Raw genomic sequence first — 27,036 nt, forward strand, 5'->3', positions numbered from 1 at the left:
CTTAAAAGTGAGTCCATTGATTGTGGAAGTACTTCAGAGATGGGGTGAGTTAAGTTATCCTCTTTGATTCAAGAGCCTGATGGTTGAGTGATAGTAACTGTTCCTGAACCTGGTGGTTTGAGTCCTGAGGCTCCTGTACCTTCAGTGAGAAGAGATCATGTCTTGATTGGGAGGGTGGGGTTTGATTATTGCACACTGCTTTCTTGTGACAACGTTTTGTGTTGAAGTACTCAATTGTGGGGAGGATTGTGGGGATGGATTGGGCTGTATTCACTGGTTTTTGTAGGATTTTCTGTTCAAGGGCATTAGTGTTTCCATTCGGGGCTGTAATGTAGTCACTCAATATTACTCTCCACTACACAGCTTTACATGTCATGCAAAATCTCTGCAAACTCCTAACTAGAGGCACTGCCATACTTTCATCGTAATTACAATTTCGTGCTGGGCCTCCGAGATAATAGCATCAAGGAATTTAAAGTTGACCCTCTGATCCCATGAGGACTGGCTTGTCCCCTGGTTTCTGTCTGAAGTCAATAATCAGCTCCTTGTTCTTGCTGACATTGAATAAGAGGTTGTTATGGCACCACTCAGCTAGATTTTCAGTCTCCCTCCTATATGATGATTCATCACATTTGAATTGGTCTACAGCACTGTCATCAGCAAACTTGAATATGGCATTGGAGCTGTGCTTAGCCTTAGTAATTAGTGCAAAGCAGGGGCCTAAGCAGCTTTCATTCCACCTCATTCCACCGAGATGCAACACTGAGCGTCATAGGAAGTCATTTCTACCTGTGGCAATCAAACTTTACAACTCCTCCCTCGGAGTGTCAGACACCCTGAGCCAATAGGCTGGTCCTGGACTTATTTCCACTTGGCATAATTTACTTATTATTTAATTATTGTTTTATATTGCTATATTTCTACAGTATTCTTGGTTGGTGCGACTGTAACGAAACCCAATTTCCCTCGGGATCAATAAAGTATGTCTGTCTGTCTGTTTGTGGTGCAGCTGTGCTGATGGAGATCATGGAGGAGATATTGCCAATCTGAACTGAATGGGGTCTGCAAGTGAGGATCTAATTGCACAAGAGGTATTGAGGCCAAAATCTTGGGGTTTAGTGATTAGTTTTGAGGTGGTGATGGTATTGAATGGTGAGCTGAGGTTGTAATTGATGAAGAGCATCCTTATGTATGGAACTTTGCTGTCCAGATATTCAGGGTTGAGTGAAGAGCCAATGAGATGGCGTCTGCTCTGCATCTGTTGCTCCAGTAGGCAAATTGAGGTGGATCTGAGCAGCATTTATATGGCAAGTCGTATCAGGTAGAGGAATCCTTTATAGTCTAGCTAATTAGAATTTGAGAACAGCATGTTCTGTTAAGGAAAGCAAGATTCAGGAACTTTTGAAAAATATTCTAACTAGTCAAAGTGTCTGTAAGGTTTAGGGAACTGAAATCAAGATTCTGGCAGCCATGAGCAGGTGCTGTTTTACTGGGCCATTAAATGATTGGCATGCTCCTTTAAAAATGGCTGTACCACTTTGATTCTGCCTTCTCTAGTTTGATCAGGTATGAAATTCAAATGCAATGAGTATTTTCATTTTTTTTCTCCAAGTTGGCTTTGCAATCTTCCTTGGAAAGTATCCCCCATTTTGTGGTAATTACTTGTGCTGGAGTTTGAAACAAAGTGTGTGTTTCTGGGCATGAGAATGACGTGGTCTGCTCATTGGAAATTACCAATTGTAGTTAGTGTTGATGCTTTGGAATTTACCTGGAGGTTGGGGGGTAGCTGACATTACTTAGCCTCTTTCCAGTTGAAATGGCATTGCTAAGTTTGGTTCAGTTTAAGTTTTTAAAGTTGTAATTAAGACTTGATTGTTTTGTAAAAGATTTATTACCTTGAATGTATCTTGACATTCAAGTGTTTGATAGCTATATCCAAATTCGTTTTTGGTGGACTTAGATAGATAGATAGATACTTTATTCATCCCCATGGGGAAATTCAACTTTTTTTCCAATGTCCCATACACTTGTTGTAGCAAAACTAATAACATACAATACTTAACTCAGTAAAAAATATGATATGCATCTAAATCACTATCTCAAAAAGCATTCATAATAGCTTTTAAAAAGTTCTTAAGTCCTGGCGGTTGAATTGTAAAGACTAATGGCATTGGGGAGTATTGACCTCTTCATCCTGTCTGAGGAGCATTGCATCGATAGTAACCTGTCGCTGAAACTGCTTCTCTGTCTCTGGATGGTGCTATGTAGAGGATGTTCAGAGTTTTCCATAATTGACCGTAGCCTACTCAGCGCCCTTCGCTCAGCTACCGATGTTAAACTCTCCAGTACTTTGCCCACGACAGAGCCCGCCTTCCTTACCAGCTTATTAAGACGTGAGGCGTCCCTCTTCTTAATGCTTCCTCCCCAACACGCCACCACAAAGAAGAGGGCGCTCTCCACAACTGACCTATAGAACATCTTCAGCATCTCACTACAGACATTGAATGACGCCAACCTTCTAAGGAAGTACAGTCGACTCTGTGCCTTCCTGCACAAGGCATCTGTGTTGTGAGCACTTAGATGTAATTTGTCTGAAAATTGATCTTTATGAATCTTCATGTTTCAATGGAGTTTTCTTGGGTTTTACTTAGAATTAATGGATTTTATGTTATCCTTGAATGCTGTTGATACTCTGTTATTATGGCTTCATGGCAAGAGCATTTTTTTTCCACAGTGAAACAAATCAATAAATAAATGTAAGGATGGTCTGGGTTTCTTGCATTGTTTAACTAAAGAGAAGTAGCTTGTTGAAGTTGAATGTCATGGCAGTTCTGAAACCTGATGCATTTTTGTGTACTTTACTTGAAGGAGTACCTGGATTCGGGGTGGAATTTAAACAATATGCCTGTGCTGGAGCCTTCAGTCCTGACACATGTCAGTGCAGATATCTGTGGAATGAAGTTACCGTGGCTCTACGTGGGAATGTGCTTCTCTTCTTTCTGCTGGCACATTGAGGATCATTGGAGTTATTCAATCAATTATCTACACTGGTGAGAAAGTTGCTATCTTTGGTAGAGCCGTGGTTAGCACGGTAGCTTTACAGTACCAGATGAATTGGGTTCAATTTCCACCTCTGTAAGGAGTTTGTATGTTCTCCCCATGACTGCTTGGGTTTCCTACTACAGTCCAAAGACCTACTGGTTGGTAGGTTGATTGTTCACTGTAAATTGTCCTGTGATTGGGTTAGGGTTCTATCTGGGGTTGCTGGGTGGTGAGGATGGAAGGGCCTATTCCGTGCTATCTCAATAAATAAGATGGTCTCACCTTAGCAACAAAAATTGAAGGTTTTTAATCAGTTTTTAAAAACAAGTGGATCATATGGGGATGAAGAGCTCAAATGCACCTCACAATGCTGGACGAACGGCAGGTCAGGCAGCATCTGTGGAGGTGAATAAATGGTTAACGCTTTTTGCTGAGACCCTTCATCTTTACTGGAAAGGAAGGGGTTGAAGCCAGCACAAGAAAGTTGGGGAGGGGAAAGGATACAAGCTGGCAGGTGATAGGTGAAGGGGAAAGCAAGTGGGCAGATGAAGTGGGATGAAGTGAAGAGCTAAGGGCTCAGGAAGGAGGAATCTCATTTGAAGTGGAACATGGGAGAAAGAGGAGGAGGGAGGGAGGGAGGACTGGGGAGGTGATTGGACAGGTGATAAAAGTTGCGGGTAACCAGAATTGGCAATGGAAAAAGATGAAATGGGAAGGAGATGACAACATGGGAAGTTAGAAAAATTGATGTTTATGCCATCAGGTTGGAAACTGCCCAGACAGAATATGAGGTGTTGCTCCTCCGACCTTAGTTTTCTCAATTAATTTCTTGTCATTCATTGATGGAATTAAAATTTTGCAGGGTTGAGAATGTCCTCAAAGGATCTTTAGATAAAAGCATTAGCAGAAGCAAAAGTTAGAATGTTAATGCCATTCAAAAGGGGCTCATGAATGAACTATCAACACTTTTCTGTCAAAAATCTATTGATCTTTGATTTGACTGAGTCTCTACACCTTTACTGGTTAGAGAGTTATAAATGTGCACCATCTTCTGAATATGTTTTTCTTAATTCATCTCAGTCACTAGCTCTAAACACTCAAGCAAAGCAAACTCTGTATCTACCCTACCATACCCCAGTGAGATCACCTCTCATTCATGAGAGAATGATCCCAGTCTGCTTAATGTTTAACTGTGCAACAAGTTTGTTGTTCCAGGAATCAGTCTGGTGGACCTTGAGTTGCACTCCTTTCTATTACGGACCCTTTTGGAGGGTGGTGGGGGGAGAGACTATAATATTCCAGGTGTGATATCACCAGGGCCCTAATAGAATTGGAGTAAAATCAAAGCCAGCAAGTTACTTGTCTTATTGCATGTTGCCTATCAGTAATCTGTACACAGGGACACAGTACCTTCTGAACATCATCTAACGGTTATAAAATGGTTGAGTCTGCAAATTTCTACATTGTGTTCCATTTGTGATGTCCTCACCTATGAATGTAGCTATGAAACTGCATCATCTTGGGGTCAGAGGCATACAACTCTACACTGTCTACACTGTCAGAGGGTCCAGCGTAGGTTCACAAGAATGATCCTGGGAATGAAAGGGTTAATCTATGGAGAGTGCTTGATGGCTCTGGGCCTGTACTTGCTGGAGTTTAGAAGAATGATGGGGGAATATCATTGAAACATTGAATATTGAAAGGCCTAGATTGAGTGGACATAGAGAAGATGTTTTCAACATTGGGGAAGTCTGATAGATATCCATTTAAAATAAATGTAGAGGAAATTCTTTAGCCAGAGGGTGGTCAGTCTGTGCAATTCATTTTCACAGATGGCTGTAGAGGCCATGGCATTGTGTATATTTAAGGCGGCGGTTGATAGGTTCTTGATTAGTAAGGGTGTCAAAGGTTATGGAGAAGGAGAATAGTGTTGAATGGTATAATAAATCAGCCATGATGGAATGGCATAGCAAACTTGATAGACTGAATGGCCTTATGTGTCTTATGATCACCCAGTTTTGCATCATCAATTTTGGCTATATTACAGTTGGTCTTTACTTCCATATCATGAATTGCGCACAGCTAGGACCACAGTGCTAATCTCTGACCTCCCACCAGTCATCCTCCTAACCCATTTGTTCTTAAGTTCTTTGGGCTTATGTGCAGTCAACAATTGTCCCTGATTTTTTGTGCTCTGATTTTGTTTAATTGTCTTTTGAGCAGCAGGCAGCTGTCTGAAACTCCAAATATAACTCATATGTATGTTGCTACCTGAAACTTCAAACTCAAATTTAGATTTGTCTATCTTGAGTATCTTTTGTGAAATCTTTTGACATTACCCAATCTAATTATTTTAGTCTCATAGAAAAATAGCAAAGACCTTTTATAAACACAAGATTCTGCAGATGCTAGAAATCCGGAGCAACACACAAAATGCTGGAGGAACTCAGTAGGTCAGGCAGCATCCATGGAAAGGAAAATGGTTGACATTTTGGGCTAAGATCTTTCATCAGGACTCAAAAACTTCTTGTATTTTTAATGCCATGTCTAAAGTTATATGAAAGATATTTCAAAGCCTCATTTCTGTATGTAGTCTATTTGAGAAGTTCCAGAAATAATTGTCAGATGCACTCCAGTAAGATGGGTAATCATGTAAGATCAATATACTCGATACTATTTTAAGGGAACATTCAACTTGAGTGCTTGTTTGCCCATTTGTTGAATATTGTTTTCAATTTCAGGTTTAGACTTTAATTCTTTTAGTTATGTAGCCCTTGGAATTGGTTGGGTGGGCAGTAAGGGGAAGCTTTAAGCCCTGACTGTCAGCATAAGGAATTGATTAACCTTTACTAAGTTTTGAAGGAATGGAAATGAGAAAATACAAGATTTTTTTCATAAATGAGCATATCCATTATTTTGTGGTATTTCAAAACTTGAACTTGTTCCAAGGAATAAACTGCTTAAGTGTCTTAAATAATTGGAAACAAAAACTACAAATACTTGGGCTACTCAGCAGATTGGGAAGTATCTTGGATTAAGAGAACTGATTAATATTTGTGGTTCGTAATTTATATAAAGAACCAGAGCCAGTGATAAACTTTAAAATGCAGGGAAAGGTGAGGACGGCTCAAAGGTGGTCTGATAGGATGAAGTGGAGTAGTGGGTAAATGTCAGATGTGCAGTTAACATTGAATGCCTTTAAAGGGTATGCTGTTTGAAGTTTAGGGAAAGAATTACAGTAATTGGAGTCCAGGGTGTGGCCTCAAAATGGCTTAATTGCAGGAATATAGCTGCCAGAGGGCAGCAGGGCTCAGGATGTCTGTATAGTTAAAGAATGCAGAGACTACAAAGGAGTTTCGTGGTGTGAAACCATTGGTAATATGTGAACTGAGGTTAGCAGAGAATTTGGACAATGAACTGTTCAAAATATGTGGAATGGCCTCTAATGATATTTCCTGATTCCTTGAGAGCATTGATAGAGATGGGGATGGATATTATCACAGATGAAAGATGTGTATGTAGCATAACAGTTAGGTTATTGGACGAGTGCAGGAATGAGCTGCGATGTTCACACTCCTTCATGCCAAGTAGATGAATTAAGCTAGATATCATGTATGACACTAAGAACTCTTGCTGTATTCACATAGTCTATATCAAGGATTCCCTTCCATGTGACTCCAGGCAAGAGGCAATGGCCTTTAACAATTTCTGAAATGGTTCAGCAGATCTCTTGGTGGGCATCAAGCCAATATTAAATACTAGATTAAAATCAGATGTACCACCCCCATATCAGATTCGATGAAGAATCAAGTACCTATGATCAGTCTTCATCATTGTTTGCGACTTAAAGCTTAGCTGTCTTGCCAAACAGCATGCCCAGATATTCAAGTAGTCATCAGATATCCTGTGTTGTAGACTCTTATGATCCCTGGATGTGTCCTACTCATTTAGCTGTGTAGAACAACTAGAGATAAATGGGAGGGACTTACATTGATAATCCTCAACATTGACTACTCTAGCAACAGATAAAGAATTTTCCAGTCTATTTAGTTTAGTAATATTGGGACCAAAAGTTACCCAGTAATTGCCATCTGGTTGATGAATGTGTACTGTTTTGCATTTAACACCAGTTTAAAAAAAAATACAAGCATTGTGGACATCTTACTTCCATGTGATATACTATTTCCGTGTTTCCTTCCTCAGAAAGATTTTCTCAGCAAATATCTGACTTGGAAGTAGTTTTCCAATTCAAAGCACTGGAGTAGTACCTGCAAAATGTAGATAGCAGTGGCTGTGATCTGCTGTTTGTCACAACTTCATTGTCATCGTTGAAATTTAGTAAATGTTCACCAACATTATTCTTACGGTGGGTTTGTGAAAGAGGTTATCATGACTAGACAAATATTGTTCTAACTTGAGAACAATAAGGGGTGATCTTTTCCAAGTGTATGCAGTTCTTCAAGGGCTTGTCTGAGATGATGCAGAGTTCAGGTTTTCCTTTAAAATAGAGGTTTCCCATTCAGGACAGATGGAAAGCGATTTCTTCACTGGGAGTTGGTGATTCTGGGGAATCCTGTACCTAAGAGGGCTGTGGAAATACAGTTGAATATATCCAAGACTATGTATGATTGGACTTTTGGATATTTTTGGTATTTTAGATCATAGAACACTACAGCTCAGGAACAGGCCCTTTGGCCCAACCAGTCCGTGTAAAACCATTAAATCTGCCTAGTTCCTCCACCTGTACCCAGACTATATACCCCCATACCCCTCCCATGTGCCTATTCAAATTTCTCTTAAATGTTGAAATCCAATCCACGTCCACCACTTCCGCTAGCAGCTCGTTCCACCCACACCACCTTCTGAGTAAAAAGGTTCCCCCCCACGTTCCGTTAAACATTTCACCTTTCCCCTTTAACACATGATCTTCAGTTGTAGTCTCTCTCAACGTCAGTAGAAAAAACCTGCTTGCATTTGCCCTATTTATAGCCCTCCTAATTTTGTGTACCTTTATTAAATCTTCCCTCATTCTCCTATGCTCTAGGGAATAGTCATAACCTACTCAATCTTTCCTTGTAACTCAGGTCCTGAAGTCCTGGCAACATCCTTGTAAATTTTCTCTACACTCTTTCAACCTTATTCACATCTTTCCTATGGGTTGATGACCAAAGCTGGACACAATATTCCAAATTAGCACCCACCAATGTTGTCTACCTTCTCAACATATCATCCCAACTCCTGTTCTCAGTACATTGACTTATGAAGGCCTATAACTTTCTGGCTTATTCTTAGAGCCTTTCTTAAACAATGGAACAACATTAGCTAACACGAGGAAATCTGCAGATGCTGGAAATTCAAACAACAACACGCACAAAATGCTGGTGGAACACAGCAGGCCTGGCAGCATCTATAGGGAGAAGCGCTGTCGACGTTTCAGGCCGAGACCCTTCGTCAGGACTAACCGAAAGGAAAGATGGTAAGAGATTTGAAAGTAGTGGGGGGAGGGGGAAATGCAAAATGATAGGAGAAGACCGGAGGGGGTGGGATGAAGCTGAGAGCTGGAAAGGTGATTGGCGAAAGTGATACAGAGATGGAGAAGGGAAAGGATCATGGGACGGGAGGCCTCAGGAGAAAGAAAGGAGTGGGGGGGAAGCACCAGAGGGAGATGGAGAACAGGCAAACAACTAAATATGTCAGGGATGGGGTAAGAAGGGGAGGAGGGGCATTAACGGAAGTTAGAGAGGTCAGTGTCCATGCCATCAGATTGGAGGCTACCCAGCCGGTATATAAGGTGTTGTTCCTCCAACCTGAGTTTGGATTCATTTTGACAATAGAGGAGGCCATGGATATCAGAATGGGAATGGGACGTGGAATTAAAATATGTGGCCACTGGGAGATCCTGCTTTTTCTGGCGGACCGAGCGTAGGTGTCAAAATGAATCCAAACTCAGGTTGGAGGAACAACATCTTATATACCAGCTGGGTAGCCTCCAACCTGATGGCATGAACATTGACTTCTCTAACTTCCGTTAATGCCCCTCCTCCCCTTCTTACCCCATCCCTGACATATTTAGTTGTTTGCCTGTTCTCCATCTCCCTCTGGTGCTTCCGCTCCCCCCCCTTTCTCCTGAGGCCTCCCGTCCCATGATCCTTTCCCTTCTCCAGCTCTGTATCACTTTCGCCAATCACATTTCCAGCTCTCAGCTTCATCCCACCCCCTCCGGTCTTCTCCTATCATTTCGCATTTCCCCCTCCCCCCACTACTTTCAAATCTCTTACCATCTTTCCATTTGGTTAGTCCTGATGAAGGGTCTCGGCCCGAAACGTCGACAGCGCTTCTCCCTATAGATGCTGCCTGGCCTGCTGTGTTCCACCAGCATTTTGTGTGTGTTGTTGTTGGAACAACATTAGCTATTCTCCAGCACCTCACCTGTGGCTAAAGATGTTTGCAATTTCTGAACTTGCCTTCCACAAGGTCCGAGGGAACACCTTGTCAGGCCTTGGGGATTTATCTATCCTAATTTGCCTCAAGATACCAAACACTTCCACTAATCTGTATAGAGTCATGACCTTGCTGCTGCTTTGCCTCACATCTATAGACTCTGTGCCCGTCTCCCGAGTAAATACAGATGCAAATCCAGTCTCTTGGCTCCATGCCTAGATTAGCACTGATCTTCCAGGGGTCTTGCTATCCTTTTGCTCTTAATATATCTATAAAAGCCCATGGGATTCTCTCTCCTTCAACTTGTTCAGCAAATTTGCTGATGATACAAAGATTGGAGGTATAGTGGACAGTGAGGAAGGTTTTCAAAGCTTGCAGAGGGATTTGCACCAGCTGGAAAAATGGGCTGAAAAATGGCAGGTGGAGTTTAATACAGACAAGTGTGAGGTATTGCACTTTGAAAGGAAAATCCAAGGTAGAACATACAAGGTAAATGGTAGGACACTGAGGAGTGCAGTAGAACAGAAGGATCTAGGAATACAGATACAAAATTCCCTAAAAGTGGCGTCATAAGTGGGTGTAAAGAGAGCTTTTGGTACATTGGCATTTATAAATCAAAGTATAGGGTATAAGAGTTGGAATGTTATAGTGAGGTTGTATAAGGCATTGGTGAGGTCGAATTTGGAGTATTGTGTGCATTTTTGGTCACTGAATTACAGGAAGGATATTAATAAAGTTGAAAGAGTGCAGAGAAGGTTTAGAAGGATGTTGCCGGGACTTGAGAAACTTGAGTTACAGAGGAAGGTTGAATATGTTAGGACTTTATTCCCTGGAGTTTCGAAGAATGAGGGGAGATTTGATAGAGGTATATAAAATTATGATGGGTATAGATGGAGTGAATGCAAGCAGGCTTTTCCACTGAGGCTATTGGAGAAAAAAAATCACAGGACATGGGTTAAGGGTGAAGGGGGAAAAGTTTAAAGGGAACATGGGGGGGGGGGCATCTTCACACAGAGTGAGTGTGGAATGAGTTGCCAGATGAAGTGGTAAATGCGGGTTCACTTTTAATATTTAAGAAAAACTTGGACAGGTATATGGATGAGAGGTGTATGGAGGGGCATGGTCCAGGTGCAGGTCAGTGGGACTAGGCAGAAAAATCATTCGGCACAGCCAGGAAGGGCCAAAAGGCCTGTTTCTGTGTTGTAATGTTCTATGGTTCTATGTTCTATGGTTGTCTTTCTTTTAGCTGTCCTGATTTAAGTGTCCTCTTAGATTTCTTGGACTCCATAAGCACCTTATTTTTTCCTGCCTATCTATACCTGCTATACATCTCTTAAACCAGAGCCTCAATATCTCTGGAAAACCAAGGTTGCCTAAACCTGTTTTCCTTGCTTTTTGTGACAGGAGCATACAAGCTTTAAACTCACTTTCAGTTTGCACCACTGTCCCAGTCCACACTTGTTAGATCCTTTCTGATGCCATCAAAATTGGCCTTTCTCCAATTTAGAATCTTAACCTGTGGACCAGACCTGTCGCTTTCTGTAATTACCTTGAAACTAATAGCATTATGATCACAAGTGAAATGGTGTTAGTTCAGGGAAATGACACAAAGATTAAAGGTGAACTACAATCTTGTCAAATGACCCAGCAGGCACAAGAAGCTGTATGATCTGCTCCTGCTACTACTATTTGTTATTTTCTATTAAAGTCATCAACTCACCAAAAAAAAAACTTGCTTTCTTAGTGATGACCACATCTCAAAGAAAGCTTGGCAAATAAAAATATATGCTATTAATTGGGCAGTTTGGGCTAAAAGTTACGTGGATTTGTCTATTGAAGACTTTAGATAAGGACTGAAATTTGTGGCAAGGGCTTAACAAACATGGCAAGCTGGAGCCATTATTTATGTGGAAATGTTTCCTCATTTTGAAAGTTTTGTGTATAGAATGTTGCAATTTGTGTAAATGTTTCTAAGGATGGTTATTTGTGGCTGTAAAGTTATTTAGTCTTTCAGGTAAAATTCGACCATAAGACATCAGATCAGAATTGGGCCGTTTAAGTCTGATCCACCATTTCATCATGGCTAATCTATTTCCCCCTCAACTCCATTCTCCTGCCTTTTTCCTGTAACCTTTCATGCCCTAGCTAATTATAAATCTATCAACCTCTGCTTTAAATACATCCAATGATCTGGACTCTGGCAATGAATTCCACAGATTCACTAACCTCTAGTTAAAGAAATTCCTCCATCTGTGTTCTAAATGGACATTCCTCTATTCTGAGGCTGGGTCTTCTGCCCGTACCCTCCCTCGCTATAGGAAACATCTTCTCCACATCCACTCTATAAAGGCCTTTCAATATTCAATGAGATCTGCCACTCATTCATCTAAATTGCAGCTAGGAAATGCCCAGAGCCTTCAACCGCTCCTCATAAGATGAGCTTTTCATTCCTGGAATCATTGTCGTGAACCTCCTCTGAACTCTCTTAAATGTCAGCACATCCCTCCTCAAGTAAGAGGCCCAAACCTGCTCTCAATACTCTAAGTGAGGCCACATCATGCCCTACAAAGCATCAGCATTACATTATTACTTTTATATTCTTCTCAAAATGAATGCTAACATTGTATTTGGTTTCCTCACCACTGACTCAACCTGCAAATTAACTTTTAGGGAATCCTGCACGAGGCCTCCCAATCCCTTTGTATCTTCAATTTTTCCTGAATTTTCTCCCTTCAGTTTTTTGAATTGTTTGTGCTTTTATTCCTCCTGTGTATGATCAGACACTATTCTGTTCGCCAGTTTGCCCATTCTAAGTCTTTCTGCAGACACCCTGATTCCTGAATATGACTTGCTCTTCCACCTGTCTGTTGTCCGCAAATTTGGCCACAAAATCATCTATTCTGTCAATTCTAAATTATTGATGTACAACGTAAAAGAAAGTAGTCCCAGCACTGACTCTGCAGTATACTAGTCACTGGCAGCTGATCAGAAAAGGTTAAGACCCCCTTTCTTCCCACTCTTTGCCTTCTACCTATCAGTTAATGCTTTATTGTTCCTTTTCACACCCCGTGGCCCATTGTGGCGAAATTTTTTTGCTGTTTCCGCAAACTAGCTCGGTGCTCAACCCAGCATGGATGGAAAGTGTGCAAGGAGCCAGCCGGATTCAAACTGAAGACCATTCACTTCAAAGTCCAGTGCTGATACCACTACACCAGCCGGCTATCCATGTTGTATCTTACGTGTTATACCATGGGCTCTTGTTAAGCAACCTCATATGGGGCACCTTGTCAAGAGCCTTTTGAAGATCCAAGTACACAACATTCACCAATTCTCATTTGTCTATTCTGCTTGTTGTTACCTTAAAGATTTCCAATAGATTTGTCAGCCAGGATTTTCCTTAATGAAATCTTTCTGACTTTGCCCTACTTTATCATGTTGCCTCCAAGTACCCCAAAACCACATGCTTAATTATCAACTCTTCCCAACCACTGAGGTCAGGCTAACTCTTGTAATTTCCTTTGTTCTGCCTCCCTCCCTTCCTGAAGAGTGGATTGACATTTGCAATTTTCCAGTCCTCCAGAACCATTCCAGAATCTAGTGATTCTTGAAAGATCATTACTGATGCTTCCACATTTCTTCAGCTACCTCTTTCAGAACCCTGGGGTGTAGCAAATCTGGTCCAGATGACTTGTCTACCTTCAGGCCTTTCGGTTTCCCAAGCAACTTCTCTGTAGTAATAGCAACTGTATTCACTTCTGTCCCCTCCGGCATACTGCTGATGTCTTTCACAGTGAATACTGATGCAAAATATTCAGTTTGTCTGCCATTTCCTTGTCCCCCTTCACTGCTTCTCTAGCATCTTACTCCAGTGGTCCAATATCTACTCTTCTTCACTCTTTATGTATGTGGAAAAACTTTTGGTATCCTCTGGTTTTGAAAAGTTTCCTAATCCTTTAACCTCCCAGTGTTTTATGCTCTATTATGTGCCCTCTTTTGCTTTTGTTGGCTTTGACTTCCCTTGTCAGCCACTGTTGCGTCATCCTGCCTTTAGAATACTACTATGATGTATCTATCCTGCACCTTCTAAGTTGCTCCTAGAAACCCCAGCCATTGCTGCTCTGCTGGCATCCCTCCAATTAATTTTGGCCAGCTCTCTCATGGCTCTAATTCCCTTTACATCACTTTAGTATTGATAAATCTGACTTTAGCTTCTCCCCCTCAAATTGCGGGGTGAATTCTATCATATTATGATTGCTGTTTCCGAAGGCTTCCATTACCTCAAGCTCTGTGAATCATATCCAGTTCATTACACAACACCCAGTCCAGAATAGCTGATCACCCCTCCTCTTCACCCCCCCCAAGTGGGTCAAACACAAGCTGCTTTAAAAATCCATCCTGTAGGCATTGTACAAATTCTCTTGGGATCCAACACCAACCTGATTTTTCCCAATCTACTTGCATATTGAATATTGAAATCCCGCATGACTATGCCTCTTTGACATATTTTTTCTATCACCTGTTGGCATTTGTAGCCCACATCCTGACTACTGCTCAGAGGCCTGAAGATAAATTCCACTAGGTCTTTTTACCCTTGCAGTTTCTTTCCTCTACCCAGAATGCTTCTACATCTTCCAATCCCACGTTACCTTTTTCTAATGATTAGATTTCACTTTTGCCAACAGAGCCATGCCACCCCCCTCTGCCTACCTGTCTGACCTTTCAACACAATGTCTATCCTTGGATATTAAGACCCCAACTGTGATCTTCTTTCTGCAATGATTCAGTGATGCCCACAATGTCATACCTGCCAATCTTTAACTGCGCTACAAGATCATCTTATTCCATATACTGCAGGCATTCAAATATAACACATTACTTCACTCCTGTATTCATCGCCCTTTGATTTTTTTCTCCCCATACACTGTAGCTCATTCCACTGACTGCAATTTTGTCCCATCTGCCTGTCCTTCCTGACAGTCTCACTATGCATTGCCTCTGCTTGTAAACCCACAGCCCTATCCTCAGCCCTGTCATTCCAGTTCCTATCTCCCTGCCAAATTAGTTTAAGCCCTACCCAAAATTTGCCAGCAAGGATATTGGTCCCTCTCAGGTTCTCAGTCCATTTTGTACAGGTCATATCTTCCCCAGAAAATACCCAATATATCCAGAGATCTGAAACCCTACCCCCTGCACCAGCTTCTCAGTCATGCATCTGTTTGCCAAATTATGCCATTCATGCTTGCACTGGCACGTGGCACAGGCAACAATCCAGAGATTACTACCCTGGAGGTCCTAGCTCTTACCTAGATCCCTAAATTCACTTTTCAGGACCTTCTCGCCTTTCCTACTTCTGTCATTGGTGCCACTATGTATCAACACTTCTGGCTGTTCATCCTCCCCCTTTTTAGAATGTCGTGGATTTGTTCCAAGATATCCCTGACCCTGTCATCTAGGAGAAAATGTCCCACCTGTATTGCAGAGGTTCCCAACCTTTTTAATGCTATGGACTCCTACCATTAAGTAATGGGGAACTCCTGCTCTATCTTATGTACCTTGTTAACTGTGGAATCTCATATTACTACTGCAGTCATCTTCCCACCCCCCCCCCCCACCCCCCGCCACCTCCAGCCTTCTGAGCCACAGCCCCAGACAATGCCTGGTCACTGTGGCCGTCCAGCTGTCCACTCCCTCCCCCCAGTAAGTTGTCCCCCACAACGGTATTGAGGGGAATGGTCACTGGTGTACTCTGTACTCTTTGCCTTCCCTTTCCTGACAGTCACTCATTTACCTGTTTCCTGCAACTTAAGGTTGACTACCTGCCTCTAGCTCCAATCTACTGCATCTTGTTTCTAGTATGTGCCGAAGATAATTGAATTGCAGCTCCAGTTCCTTGATACTTGCTTTGTGGAGCTGCACTTCAGTGCATCTAGTACAGATGTGGCTATCCTAGAGGTTTGAGGTCTCTCAGAATTCCCAGATCTCACACAAAGTATGCAACACAGCCCTGGAGCCATTTTCACTGCTCTAACTATGCACTTGCAGATAAAAGAAGAAACAACTTACCAGATATGTACTACGCCCAAGCCTGTTCTTGCCAAATCTTCCTCATTCTTAACACCGGTCCGTGCACACAATGGCCACTCTGCTCATCTCTTACTTTTTTTCCCATTGCTAATGAATTATTGCTAATGAATTACAGCTAAGCTGCTGCAGGGGGAAAAGCTGAAATTTCACAAAAAGCTGCTTTTTAAAACCTCTTGCTCTCAGACCTGCATGAAGCCTCCGGTGCCAATTCAACTGTGTTGCCAAAAGACAGGTTTTAATATATAAAATAAACTTAAACTTGTTAAGTAAACTTGTTTTCAGCAATGGGAAGCAATTTTTTTGAGGTGTAGTGTTGGATTAGATTTAATTTTGAGAGAACATCCATTGAAGATTCATAATTTTTTCAATATACGTATGCTGTAATTGATTTACTTATTATTTTGTTTTTTCTTATATATTGCATTGAACTGCTGCTGCTAAGTTAACAAATTTCACGACACATGCTGGTGATAATAAATCTGATTTTGATAATCTCTAAAATATCTTGTGGTAGAAACATGAATGTCTACATTATTTCCTTAGATTAGTATTGTTTTGAGAATGCATGGGTAAATAGTAAATTAGACTGTATTGTAACATTGGTACATTTATAAATGAAAATGTACAAAACTATTCTCAACTAATGGTCAATTTTTCAGAAGCACTTAAAACTCCCAAAATTAAGTACACGTGATTGTGGGTGAGATAGTAGTGTGGGTTTAAAAAAAATGCAGACTTTCTAGTTTGATAGAATAGCTGAATGTCTTTTGCTATTTGCAAATAATTTAGCTTTTATCTGCCAATATCTATTCTATATTCTTATTTCAGAAGTGTGCTGTTAGTGGGTTCTGAATCATTGCCCTATCAATTGTTTTCTTCTGTAGGGTCTACTATCTCAGCAGAATATTTTATTTATATAATCAGAAGCCAGATTTTGTACCCATCAGGCAACAAATAGTGTTAACATTGTATGTAAATACGTATTTAATGATTGATCTTGTAAACTTGCTACCTGTCATTTAAGACAATACTCCTAATACTTTATTTATATTTAATCAGTTTTCCATAAATGATAGTGTTTTATAATCTTAAGTTCATGGATGTCAATTTTCTTTTAAAACTAATTAGGGGAGAACCTAAGACATGGTATGGAGCACCAGCATGCGTGGCAGAACAGCTGGAGAGTGTCATGAAGAAACTGGCGCCTGAGCTGTTTGAATCCCAGCCTGACCTTCTGCATCAGCTGGTCACCATCATGAATCCTAACACACTGATGGCTCACGGAGTGCCAGTACGTATTGCAGATCTCCATGCAGCCCTGAGATCCTGATTGTATATATTTTACACACAGAATTGCTAGAGATACACCAATGGAAGCACAGCTTTGCCAAAAAAGGTTGACTGACCTTGCTTGGGATAGGAATTAGAGAGGAAACTTTATTGAAAGAGCACATTTCTATGTAGTCATGGTATTTGATAACTGATGTACAGTTAAGAGAAGTAATGTGCCCATTGTAATATTTGACTTGCAGTACACAACATACCCATATCTATTGGATAACATCTTTTGGGTAATCTTTACTGCACCATTTCCCAAACATCATCTATAGACAAAGTCAGCTCACTCATATGTTATCCAGTATTTCATAGCATCACCAAAGCATTTACTCAGCCTTCTCTTTCTACACCCTTCTGCTTTCTCATCCCTTCCCTAAAAAAATAGTTCAGCCTCAAAGTTGGATTCTAACATTAGTTTACTGTTGGCAATGAATATTTAGATTTCAATTCACCCATGTTGATTTTTAACTGAAGAATTGCTACCCTTGGTGTATTGTTCGTGTATTTATTGAACTTCACAAAATATGTAATTAAATGTCCCAAAGCACTTGATAATCAGAGATCATGAATAGGGCTATATAAATGTAAGTATATCTTAACTCTCTTGTCAAGGAACATTTTAAAATCAGAAGTAATAAATCCATTACTAGTCATGCCTTGCTTTGTGCTGTCTTTGTTTTGCTAAATGTATAACTTTTTTGTAGCCCCAAATCAGTTTATTTGGCGCTTTGATTGATCCAGCTTTTATTAATGCCAATTTTCAGACTTGGGGTCATAATTTTAATTACAGTTCTTATGACAGCTTTACTTGTCTTCATATAATCTACACAAGTTTGAATCTTAGTATGAAGACTTTCATTTGAATATCTTGATTCACTCAGAAGCTACTTTTGATTATTTCATTCAAGGGTTTGGCGAATCATGTGTTTTGTTAATTGTAAGTCTAGAAATCTTCCAAAAGCAGTTTAAAACCATATTACACTAAAGGGAAGACACTTGAGTTCAGTCAGAAAACAGCTAAATGTAGGCTGAGCACCTTTGCAAGTCTGACCTCAGAATAATGGCAGGTCAAATTATAGAATATGCTTGTAATTTTACCTGTGTCTCTTTAGAATTAGTGAAATATTTAACCTGAGAGCTTTAAAAAGGCCAAATTTGTGTTTCTTTTTAAATTTTCTTAGATAAAATCTTAAGTAAATTTGGTAGTTTGTAGGGAATCTTGAAAACCCTTTTGAACATAACTTAATAGATTAGCATAATAGTTTTCTGAAATTTTCATTTGCACAGATGTATATTCTTTAGAACACATTGGATCTGAAGTTTTAGAATAATTAAAGATAGACACATGATATTAATCGTTCAAATAGATCCGTAGATATGTTATTTATCATTCAGATATTTAAACAATAGATTTCCTTATCCCACTATTCAGAGTTGCACCTTGGTATTAATTTACTCATCACCTGCAGAGAGCAAAACTCCTTTGTGGGTTCTATGCTATATTTTTAAAATAAAAATAGTTATGTCCAGAATTGGTTTGAAGCTGTTTCATATACTTACAGAAAAGACACCTCTAGACTTGTTGAACAAGTTGTATTGTAATTTTCACTGAAGTGCCTTTTCAAGCAATGTCTGGTTACTTTTATTTCTGTATCCAATATTACCACATTTTAAGTGAGTTGATTGAAATTGGTAAATTTGGTGTGTAGATCTGGAATCTGACATGTAGATGGCTCTAAGAAGAAAGAATATATTTCAAAGTTCAGGAATACTGAACTTCTGTTTACACTTGGATCTTCAGTTGTATTTTCTTTTATCTGTAATGTATTGCTTCAATATTAGAATCTTGTATGCTATAATTCAACTGGATCGGAGGTTTATTTAAAATTTAGTAAATGTTTAACTTGGTATATATGACATTTGATCAGTTTCAATTTGAAAGGGATGTCACTGTCCACAAAACATAAACTTTCTTAAACCCTATGCTTCAGTTGCTATTGGAGAGTTCAATCAATCTCTTCAGTCACCCTCCTTTTTAAAAAGTAAGCTTTCTTTTTCTTCTCTCTTTATGCTTGGGGATTAAGTATTTTAATAGAAATTGACTCATTTCTGTTTTAGCAGGAATCTGAATCTATTCTTGAGCCCTCACTTCATTGCAAATATTTGTAAATGTTGCCAACTTGTAACAAAATTTGTGTCATCAGAGATGTTCTTGCTTTTAAATGTTCAGACTTGTATGCCGTACACAATGTCTGTGCAGAGCACTGTTCTACACAGATCAATATATTGTAGCAACATAACCAAGGTCTGGCCTTCAGACTGTAAGCAAATTGAATTCTTGTTTTGATTACATCCAAACTGGACATGATCAGTTATGAAAGCATTATTTCTAATAAATTACCCAGGATTTGTATATGAATCACTTGGGGTTGTCATTTTGCCTTTTGTTGCCATTCAGGACTGTAGATAAATAGGTTAGTGTATGCATGTGTTCTGCAACTCTGTCCACCTGGTGTTCTGGTCTGCTTTTCACATTTGATGTTTCTGTACTTTCTGCTGTGTTCACTGTGCTCTGCATTTTCTTACCCTATTGAATTTCTTTTGATAAGGCTATTTGAACTTGTCTTCAACCTTTTTTGAGGGTGACGCTGGTACTTTGTCGTGAACCTCCTCACCACCCCTCTGCAATTTGCCTACACTTTTTTTAGTTTTGACCTTTGTAATTGACCTTTTTATTTTGATCTTTCTTTTGTTTCTGCAGATTTTTTACACCTAAAAAAACTACCTTGCTTGTTCTTCCCAAAGCTTGATAGAACAAAGGTGTATAGCCAACACTCAGCATTATTATTTGACATTTAATGCTATGGACTGTTGGTTATTCTGCTGCCAGGCTTGTGCACATACTAATACATTGAATTACCTCTAACTCCTGCCATGAACTTCGTCCATAAAATATTACTTCAGTGCAAATATTACTGAAAATCTGCCTGCCAAATTCATATCTATCAAAGTCAAGCTCACGGCTACAATTTTGATGAGGTGTAAAACTGGATTTCAATTCAAAGCGGGTTAGGAAAATTGAGCTAAGTGGTATTCAGTATAACTGCAGCAGCCTTTCATGACGTGAAATTGTTGCTACCAACATTTTTCTACCCCCCCCCAAGGAAAAAGATTGAGAAAATGTTCAGTTATTCATGATGAAATACAGGTTTTCAGTAGCATGTTATTAGCATAATGCTATTACAGCGCCAGCACCCTGGGTTCAGATCTTTGTATGTTCTCCCTGTGATCGCATGGCTTTCCTCCGGGTGCTCTGGCTTCTTCCCATGTTCCAAAGATGTAAAGATTAGTAGGTTAATCGATCATGTGTGTAATTGGGTGGCACAGCCCCATTGGGCTGGAAGGGCCTGTTACCATACTGAAAAAGTATCAGCTAAGGCATTCCAAGTGGAAGATTTCATTAAGTAATTATAGGAAAATATAATGGTTCAAATACTGCCTCAAAGTGGATGTTGATTTATGGTTCTTAGTTGAGCATACGTGCCATTACTGTTCAGTGAATTTCAAGAGGATGAATGTCAAAAGTTATAAGGAAATGGAGAGGAAGGACTTAGTCGACATATCGTTTATTAAAAGTATAACTGAGCCATTGGCTAATTTAATTCTTCAGCACCAGTATCAATAAGACATTAAATACTAACCTGTAATTAAAACAATATTGAGTACTAACAAAGTTGTGCTGTATTTACCAAATGTTGTAAGGAGCAATGCAACATCAAGTGTTGTATCTCTGATTATCAAACTGTTTTCTTGATGCATTTGGCAAAAAGCAGTATTAGATTTTTTTTTGGCACCATAGTTATTTACAAACTTGAATGGGCGTTGATCTTCAAGACATACACAGGAAAATGTTTTCTTCTTGAGTACAAAATACACTTAAAGTTATAAATCCTTCATGTATAGATTGTATGTAACAATTTTGCTTTTATCCTTTACCATGGTGTGTTGAAATTAATGTTTATCCTGTTTCCTCGATGCAGGTTTATCGAACTAATCAGTGTGCGGGAGAGTTTGTCATCACATTTCCGAGAGCCTATCACAGTGGTTTCAATCAAGGGTTTAACTTCGCAGAAGCAGTGAACTTCTGCACAATGGATTGGGTAAGGTGCACTTATTCAGTCAGCATATGAGTGAAATGTCAAATCGGTCTCAATCTTGAATGAAAGTACACAGCTCTTTAGATTAAAATTAGAATGTAAAATCTTAAATATCAATATTGCAACAGTGAATATAAATTCTTCTGGATTCTTCATATACATAGACGTTACCCTTACCAACATTTAGCAGTTTATTTTTAGTTGCTTTTGAGAAATGTCATGTTGAGAGTGTTTCTCTTGCAGCTGCCAATGGGCCGTCAGTGTGTGGAACATTATCGTCTTCTGAACCGTTACTGTGTTTTCTCTCACGATGAGATGATTTGTAAGATGGCATGCAAGTCCAAGGATTTGGATGTAGTTTTGGCATCTGCTGTTTATAAAGATATGATCATTATGATAGATGAGGAGAAGAAATTAAGGGAGGCAGTTCGCAATATGGTAAGTGCCACACAATTTAGATAATTGGAATACAAAAATCCTGTTGTGAGCATTCTCAATCAAAGGGACTGATTCTCCACCAATATTTGTTTTTTGCTGCTAATGAGTTTCAGTCATTTGCAAGTTTAGCTAAATACATCCCTTTCCAATTTGTCATAATTTGTTGGGATAATTAAAACCTTTCAAATGTGCGCTGTTCGATAATAAAACATACTTGCTCATATATATTTCATTACTCATTTATTCTGTTTGCCCAGTTTAAGGTACTGTGCTTAAACCTTTTGCACATGTAGAAAAAATCTGTAAAGAGAAGATGCTTTCAAAAATGATGAAATGAAAAACATCAAAATATAAAAAAACAAATTACTATGAAGAGCAGTAAACATTAAAAAAGATTAAATCAGTATTTGGGGAGACTACCCTTTGTCTTTAGAACTGTATCAATTCTCTCAGGTACAATGTAGTGCAGTTTTATTAGAAAAATCGGCTGGTAGGTTGTTCCAAGCACTTTGGTGAACTTGCCATAGTTCTTCTGCAGACTTTGGTTATCTCACTTGCTTCCGTCTCTCCAGGTAATCCCCGACAGCCTCAATGATAAGATTGGGGTGCTGGAGACTCTACCATCTGTTGCAGAACTCTTTTGTTCTTGCTGTATATGGTTCTTTCTGACCTTGCTGTGTGTTTGGGGTCACTGTCCTGCTGCAGAATGAAGTTGGGATCGATCAGACACCTCTCTGATGAAAATCCACCGGTACTCAGCGTTGACAATTCCATTAATTCTGACCAGATCACCAACTCCATTTGTAAAAATGCAGCCCCAAATCTGCAGGGAACTTTGGTAGTTCTTTATTGTTGGCTGTAGACACTCAGCCATGTAGTACTCTCCAGCTCTTCTCTGGTCAAATTAACCTCCTGTTTGAGTAAAAATTTTCAAATGTTAACTTTCCAGTCCAGAGCACTTGTTGCCATTGTTCAGCACCCCTGTTCTTGTGTGTAGGTTAGTCTCTTGGTTTTGTCTACTTTGGAGGATGGCTTTCTGGCCTTTGTCTCAGGGCTGTAGAGGGGTGTACTTGGGTTCCAGTGGTTTCTGTGAGAACAGAGCTGATAACAATGCTGGATTCTGATTTAGAAGGGACATCAGTTTGACTTATCTCTTATCTGCTGTACTCAGTTTCCACTGCCAGCCACTGTGTTTCTTGTACTCAGACTTGCCTGTTTCCTCATGCTTCTTCACAAAAGCTTGGACAACACACCTTGAAACTTCTGTCTGCTTCAAAATTTCTGCTTGGGAGAGGCCTTGCTGGTGTGGGATGACCACCTCGTATCTTGTGGCTATGTTCGTTCTTGCCCTGGTGTAAGAATTAATGATTTGAAGGTTAAACTACCATATTTGTCACACCCTCATCTTTTAATTTGTTTTTTCTTGGCCCAATTTGATTCCCTCTATGCCTGTTTCTGTTTCAGTTAATCAGTTTAATTTATTCAACTCATTATGTCATTGGTCATTAGCACCTGTCTGTTATCTTTGTTTAATCATGCACTGGGCTAGATACTTACCAAGTCATCAAGTTTTTATTTGAAAAGTGGTCTGTTACTTAATGCTACTTTTTAAAAAAGAAATACAAACATTAACATTTATTTTCCAAAATATTAAATGTTTGAAAATCTAAAATTTGTTCTTTTTCATTGACACACTAATGCAGAAGACAAAAAAGCAAACATCTAAAACAATTTGGATAAAAATCTAGGATGCCTAAGACTTTTACACAATACCATACTTCAAGACTTACTGTCTCCAAACGACTTCATCCTAATCTGATTTTGCAGTTTAATCCATCTTTTTCTGACTATTTTGTCCTTGCAATTTCATCTTCAGTGCATTCCATGCAGTTGCTGCTTTTCTATTTGCTGCAGCTTTGATGACTGCTGTTAACTTATTTTAGGTAATGGGCTCCTGATTCCAACCTCTGCTTCCCTTTACTGTTTTAAAATGAAACTTTTTGTCATACTCTTAATTTGCCGAATGGTTGTGTTAGTTTTCATTATACTCTTAAGTGCTTTGGTAGACCTTTGGACTGTGGGAGACAACTGGAGCACCCAGAGGAAACTCACGGGGAGAACTTAAGAACTCTTTACTAACAGTGACAGAATTGAACTACAAACCAATGGAATGTCCTACACTGTAAAGGCGTTGTGCTAACTGCTACGCCACTGTGGTGCCCTACTTTGTTGGAAATTGCCATTTGCTTTAAGTAGTATTAATGGTGGGTCTACATAGTATGGATTTATTTGAAAAAACTGAATAGCTCTGGAGATGGAGAAAAAACTGCATTAAATGTCATTCCATGTTTGTGATAGCACATTTAGTCTGTTTAAATAGTAAATAGTTTGTAGATAGAACAAATTGAAGTCAAAACCATCTTTTCACAATGCTTATAAAGTGTTGGTTTTTACTTCATCTGAAGTAAATGAATGACATGGAATGTCAATTTCTTCCATAAATATTAAGTCTAGAGTAGTAATGTTGTAAATCTATTGTTTGAAGCATTCTTTGTCATTGTATGTACATGAATGACATATGTCATTATGCCACCATATTTATTTTATTCATTTCTGGGATGTGGGCATCACCAGCATTTATTGCCAATCGCTAGTTGTCCTTGAGAAGGTGGTAATGAGCTGCTGCTTGAAGCGCTGCAGTTGCTGTGGAGTACATACACCCACAGTGCTGTTAGAGAGGGAATTCCATGATTTTTGACCCAGTGACAATAAAGGAACAATATGTTTCCAAGTCAGAATGGTGAGTGACTTGGGGATTTCCAAGTGGTGGTGTTCCCAGGTATCTGCTGTTGTCTCGTTCCTTTAGATGGTAGTGGATGGGGATGGGGGGGGGGGGGGGTTCTGGAAGGTGCTGCCTTAGGAACTTTAGTGCATTGTTACAGTGCATCTTGTAGATAGTACACACTGCTGCAACTGTTCATCGATGGTGGAGGGTGGATGCTGGTGGAAGGGGTGCCAATCAAGTGGGTTGCCTTGTACTGGATGGTGTCAAGCTTCTTGAGCGTTGATGGAGCTGCACTCATCCAGATGAGTGGCGAGAATTCCATCATATTCCTGACCTGAGCCATGTAGATGGAGTCAGGAGGTGTGTCACACACCATTAGATTTCTAGCCTTTGACCTGCTCTGGTTTACATGGCTAGAACATTTCAGTTTCCTGTCAATGATAACCCCCCCCACCCCCGGGATGTAACTATAGGGGATTCAGTGATGGTGATGCCACTGAATGTCAAGGGATGTAGGGTAGAGCCTCTCTTTTTTATGCACAGAGTGGTGATTGCGTGGAAAGGGCTGCTGGCAATGGTGGTGGAGGCGGATACGATGGGGGTCTTTTAAGAGAAACGTGGAGCTTACAAAAATAGAGGGTTATGGGCAACCCTAGGTAATGTCTAAAGTAGTACATATTCGGAACAACATCGTGGGCCAAAGGGCCTGTAGGTTTTCTGTGTTTCTATATGCAGGTGTCAAATCTTGCTTGCTTAATGATGGTTGGATTTGGGCTATTTTTTTTTTTAAAAGTAAAAATAGTTGGCACCTGAAGATAGTGCATTTTGGTTTGTTCTATCTTTCTCTGCTTGTCTTGGGTGTGGTGCTATTCAGACCCATGTGGAGATTAACATTGTAGCACTCTGAGGTTTTAGGAGTGCTTGAGGACCACCTGATTTCATCCTCTGTGCTTAGTTGAATTTTATATTTTTAAATACTTTATTTAGCATGCAATAAGCCCTTGTGGCCCAGTGAGATTTGCTGCCCAGCAACCTACCTATTTAACCCTATCCCAAGCGCAGGACAATTTACATTGACCAATTAACCTACATTTTTGGACTGTGGGAGGAAACCAGAGCACCCAGAGGAAACCCATGCAGTCATAGAATGTACAAACTCCTTACAGACAGCACAGGAATTGAACTCCGAATACCAGAACCACAAATGCTTTGCGCTAACCGCTGTGCTACAGTGGCTACGCTATTCTAAACAGTCAGAATTTGGGGTGTACTGATGGAATTTCTTATGGGGTTTTGAGTTCACATTTGTCTTGAAGGATATTTAAAAATGACTTTATAGTTTTGAGCATCTCAACTGGGCTCTTACTCTGTTTTCAAACATTACTCTGGAAATAAGTTACATTAAACCTGAATATAAAGAGTTCACTATAAATGAATGAATCTCTTTTTCCTCCATTCCAGGGAGTAATTGATTCTGTGAGGGAGAAATTTGAGTTATTGCCGGATGATGAGCGACAGTGTGCAAAGTGCAAGACTACTTGCTTCTTATCTGCAGTTTCATGCCATTGTAAATCAAATCAACTTGTTTGTCTGTACCACGTCACTGAACTCTGCTCGTGTCCACCACATAAATGTCATCTCAGGTAAATAATGCAAGGAATTTCTATTCTGAATTCAACCCTTGTTGTTTGCAACCAGTAGTGGAAAAACATGAGTAGCAGATATTTTCTGGGGAAGCTGGTCTGTTAAATGGATCAAGCAGAAGGGCGTTAAAAATCCAAGCAAAGTGGGGGATGAGAAGTCTCCAAAAGCTGTGGGTTTATTTTAGTAAGCAAAATTCCAAATGTCTTTGTGATTCTACCAGATATTTTGGATTCCATATTTCAACCTGGGGTTCACCTATGTTTTAGAGCATATTTGCCTTCACTTTTATCTTTATATCTTTTTAATATTGGCGGTTAGTGGATTAGTTCACTCAATTGAAATAAGCTTTCTCTTCACAGGGTGCTCCTAGATATTTCAAACAATATCTAGACTAGTATGTCTCGCTGTATAACTGACTTGGAATGAATATCAGAATCAGGTTTATTATCATCAGCATGTGTCGTGAAATTTGTTAACTTAGCAGCAGCAGTTCGATGCAATATATAATATGGAAGAAAAAAGTAAAAATAAGTAAATCAATTACCGTATTTGAATATTGAATAGATTGAAAAATCATGCAAAAACAAATAATATACATTATAAAAGTGAGATAGTGTCCACAGGATCAATGTCCATTTTGGAATAGGATGACTGAGGGAAAGAAGCTGTTTCTGAATCGCTGAGTGTGTGCCTTCAGGATTCTGTACCTCCTACCTGATAGTAACAATGAGGAAAGGGCATCCCCTGGGTGCTGGAGGTCCTTAATAATGGATGCTGCTTTTCTGAGAACACCGCTCCTCAAAGATGTCCTGGGTACTTTGTAGGCTAGTATCCAAGATGGAGTTGTCTAAATTTACAACCCTCTGCAGCTTCTTTTGGTCCTGTGCAGTAGCCCCACCCCACACCAGACATTGATGCAGCTTGTCAAAATGCTCTCCACAGTACACCTATGAAGTATAGTCTCTGTCTTGCCTTCTTTATAGCTGTTATGTTGGGAGCAGGTTAGGTCCGCAGAGATCTTGACACCCAGGAACTTGAAACTGCTTACTCTCTCCACTTCTGATCCCTCTATGAGGATTTGTATGTGTTCCTTCGTCTTACGCTTCC

General features: G+C 39.8%; 1 protein-coding gene across 3 annotated transcripts in view; it reads left to right on the top strand.

Annotated features, from left to right (window-relative positions):
* The window catches only part of LOC140717089 (lysine-specific demethylase 5B-like), a 144,549-nt gene that overhangs the window by 61,455 nt on the left and 56,058 nt on the right, over positions 1-27,036 (top strand). For all 3 annotated transcript variants that reach the window (XM_073030277.1, XM_073030275.1, XM_073030276.1), the window contains 5 exons: positions 2,869-3,050; positions 16,696-16,858; positions 20,946-21,065; positions 21,306-21,500; positions 25,747-25,928. In XM_073030277.1, the coding sequence (XP_072886378.1) occupies positions 2,869-3,050; positions 16,696-16,858; positions 20,946-21,065; positions 21,306-21,500; positions 25,747-25,928 (842 nt within the window). The remainder of the gene's footprint in view (positions 1-2,868; positions 3,051-16,695; positions 16,859-20,945; positions 21,066-21,305; positions 21,501-25,746; positions 25,929-27,036) is intronic.

Source organism: Hemitrygon akajei, chromosome 27 (genome assembly GCF_048418815.1).
Source record: "Hemitrygon akajei chromosome 27, sHemAka1.3, whole genome shotgun sequence".
In the NCBI taxonomy this organism is placed as follows: Eukaryota; Metazoa; Chordata; class Chondrichthyes; order Myliobatiformes; family Dasyatidae; genus Hemitrygon; species Hemitrygon akajei.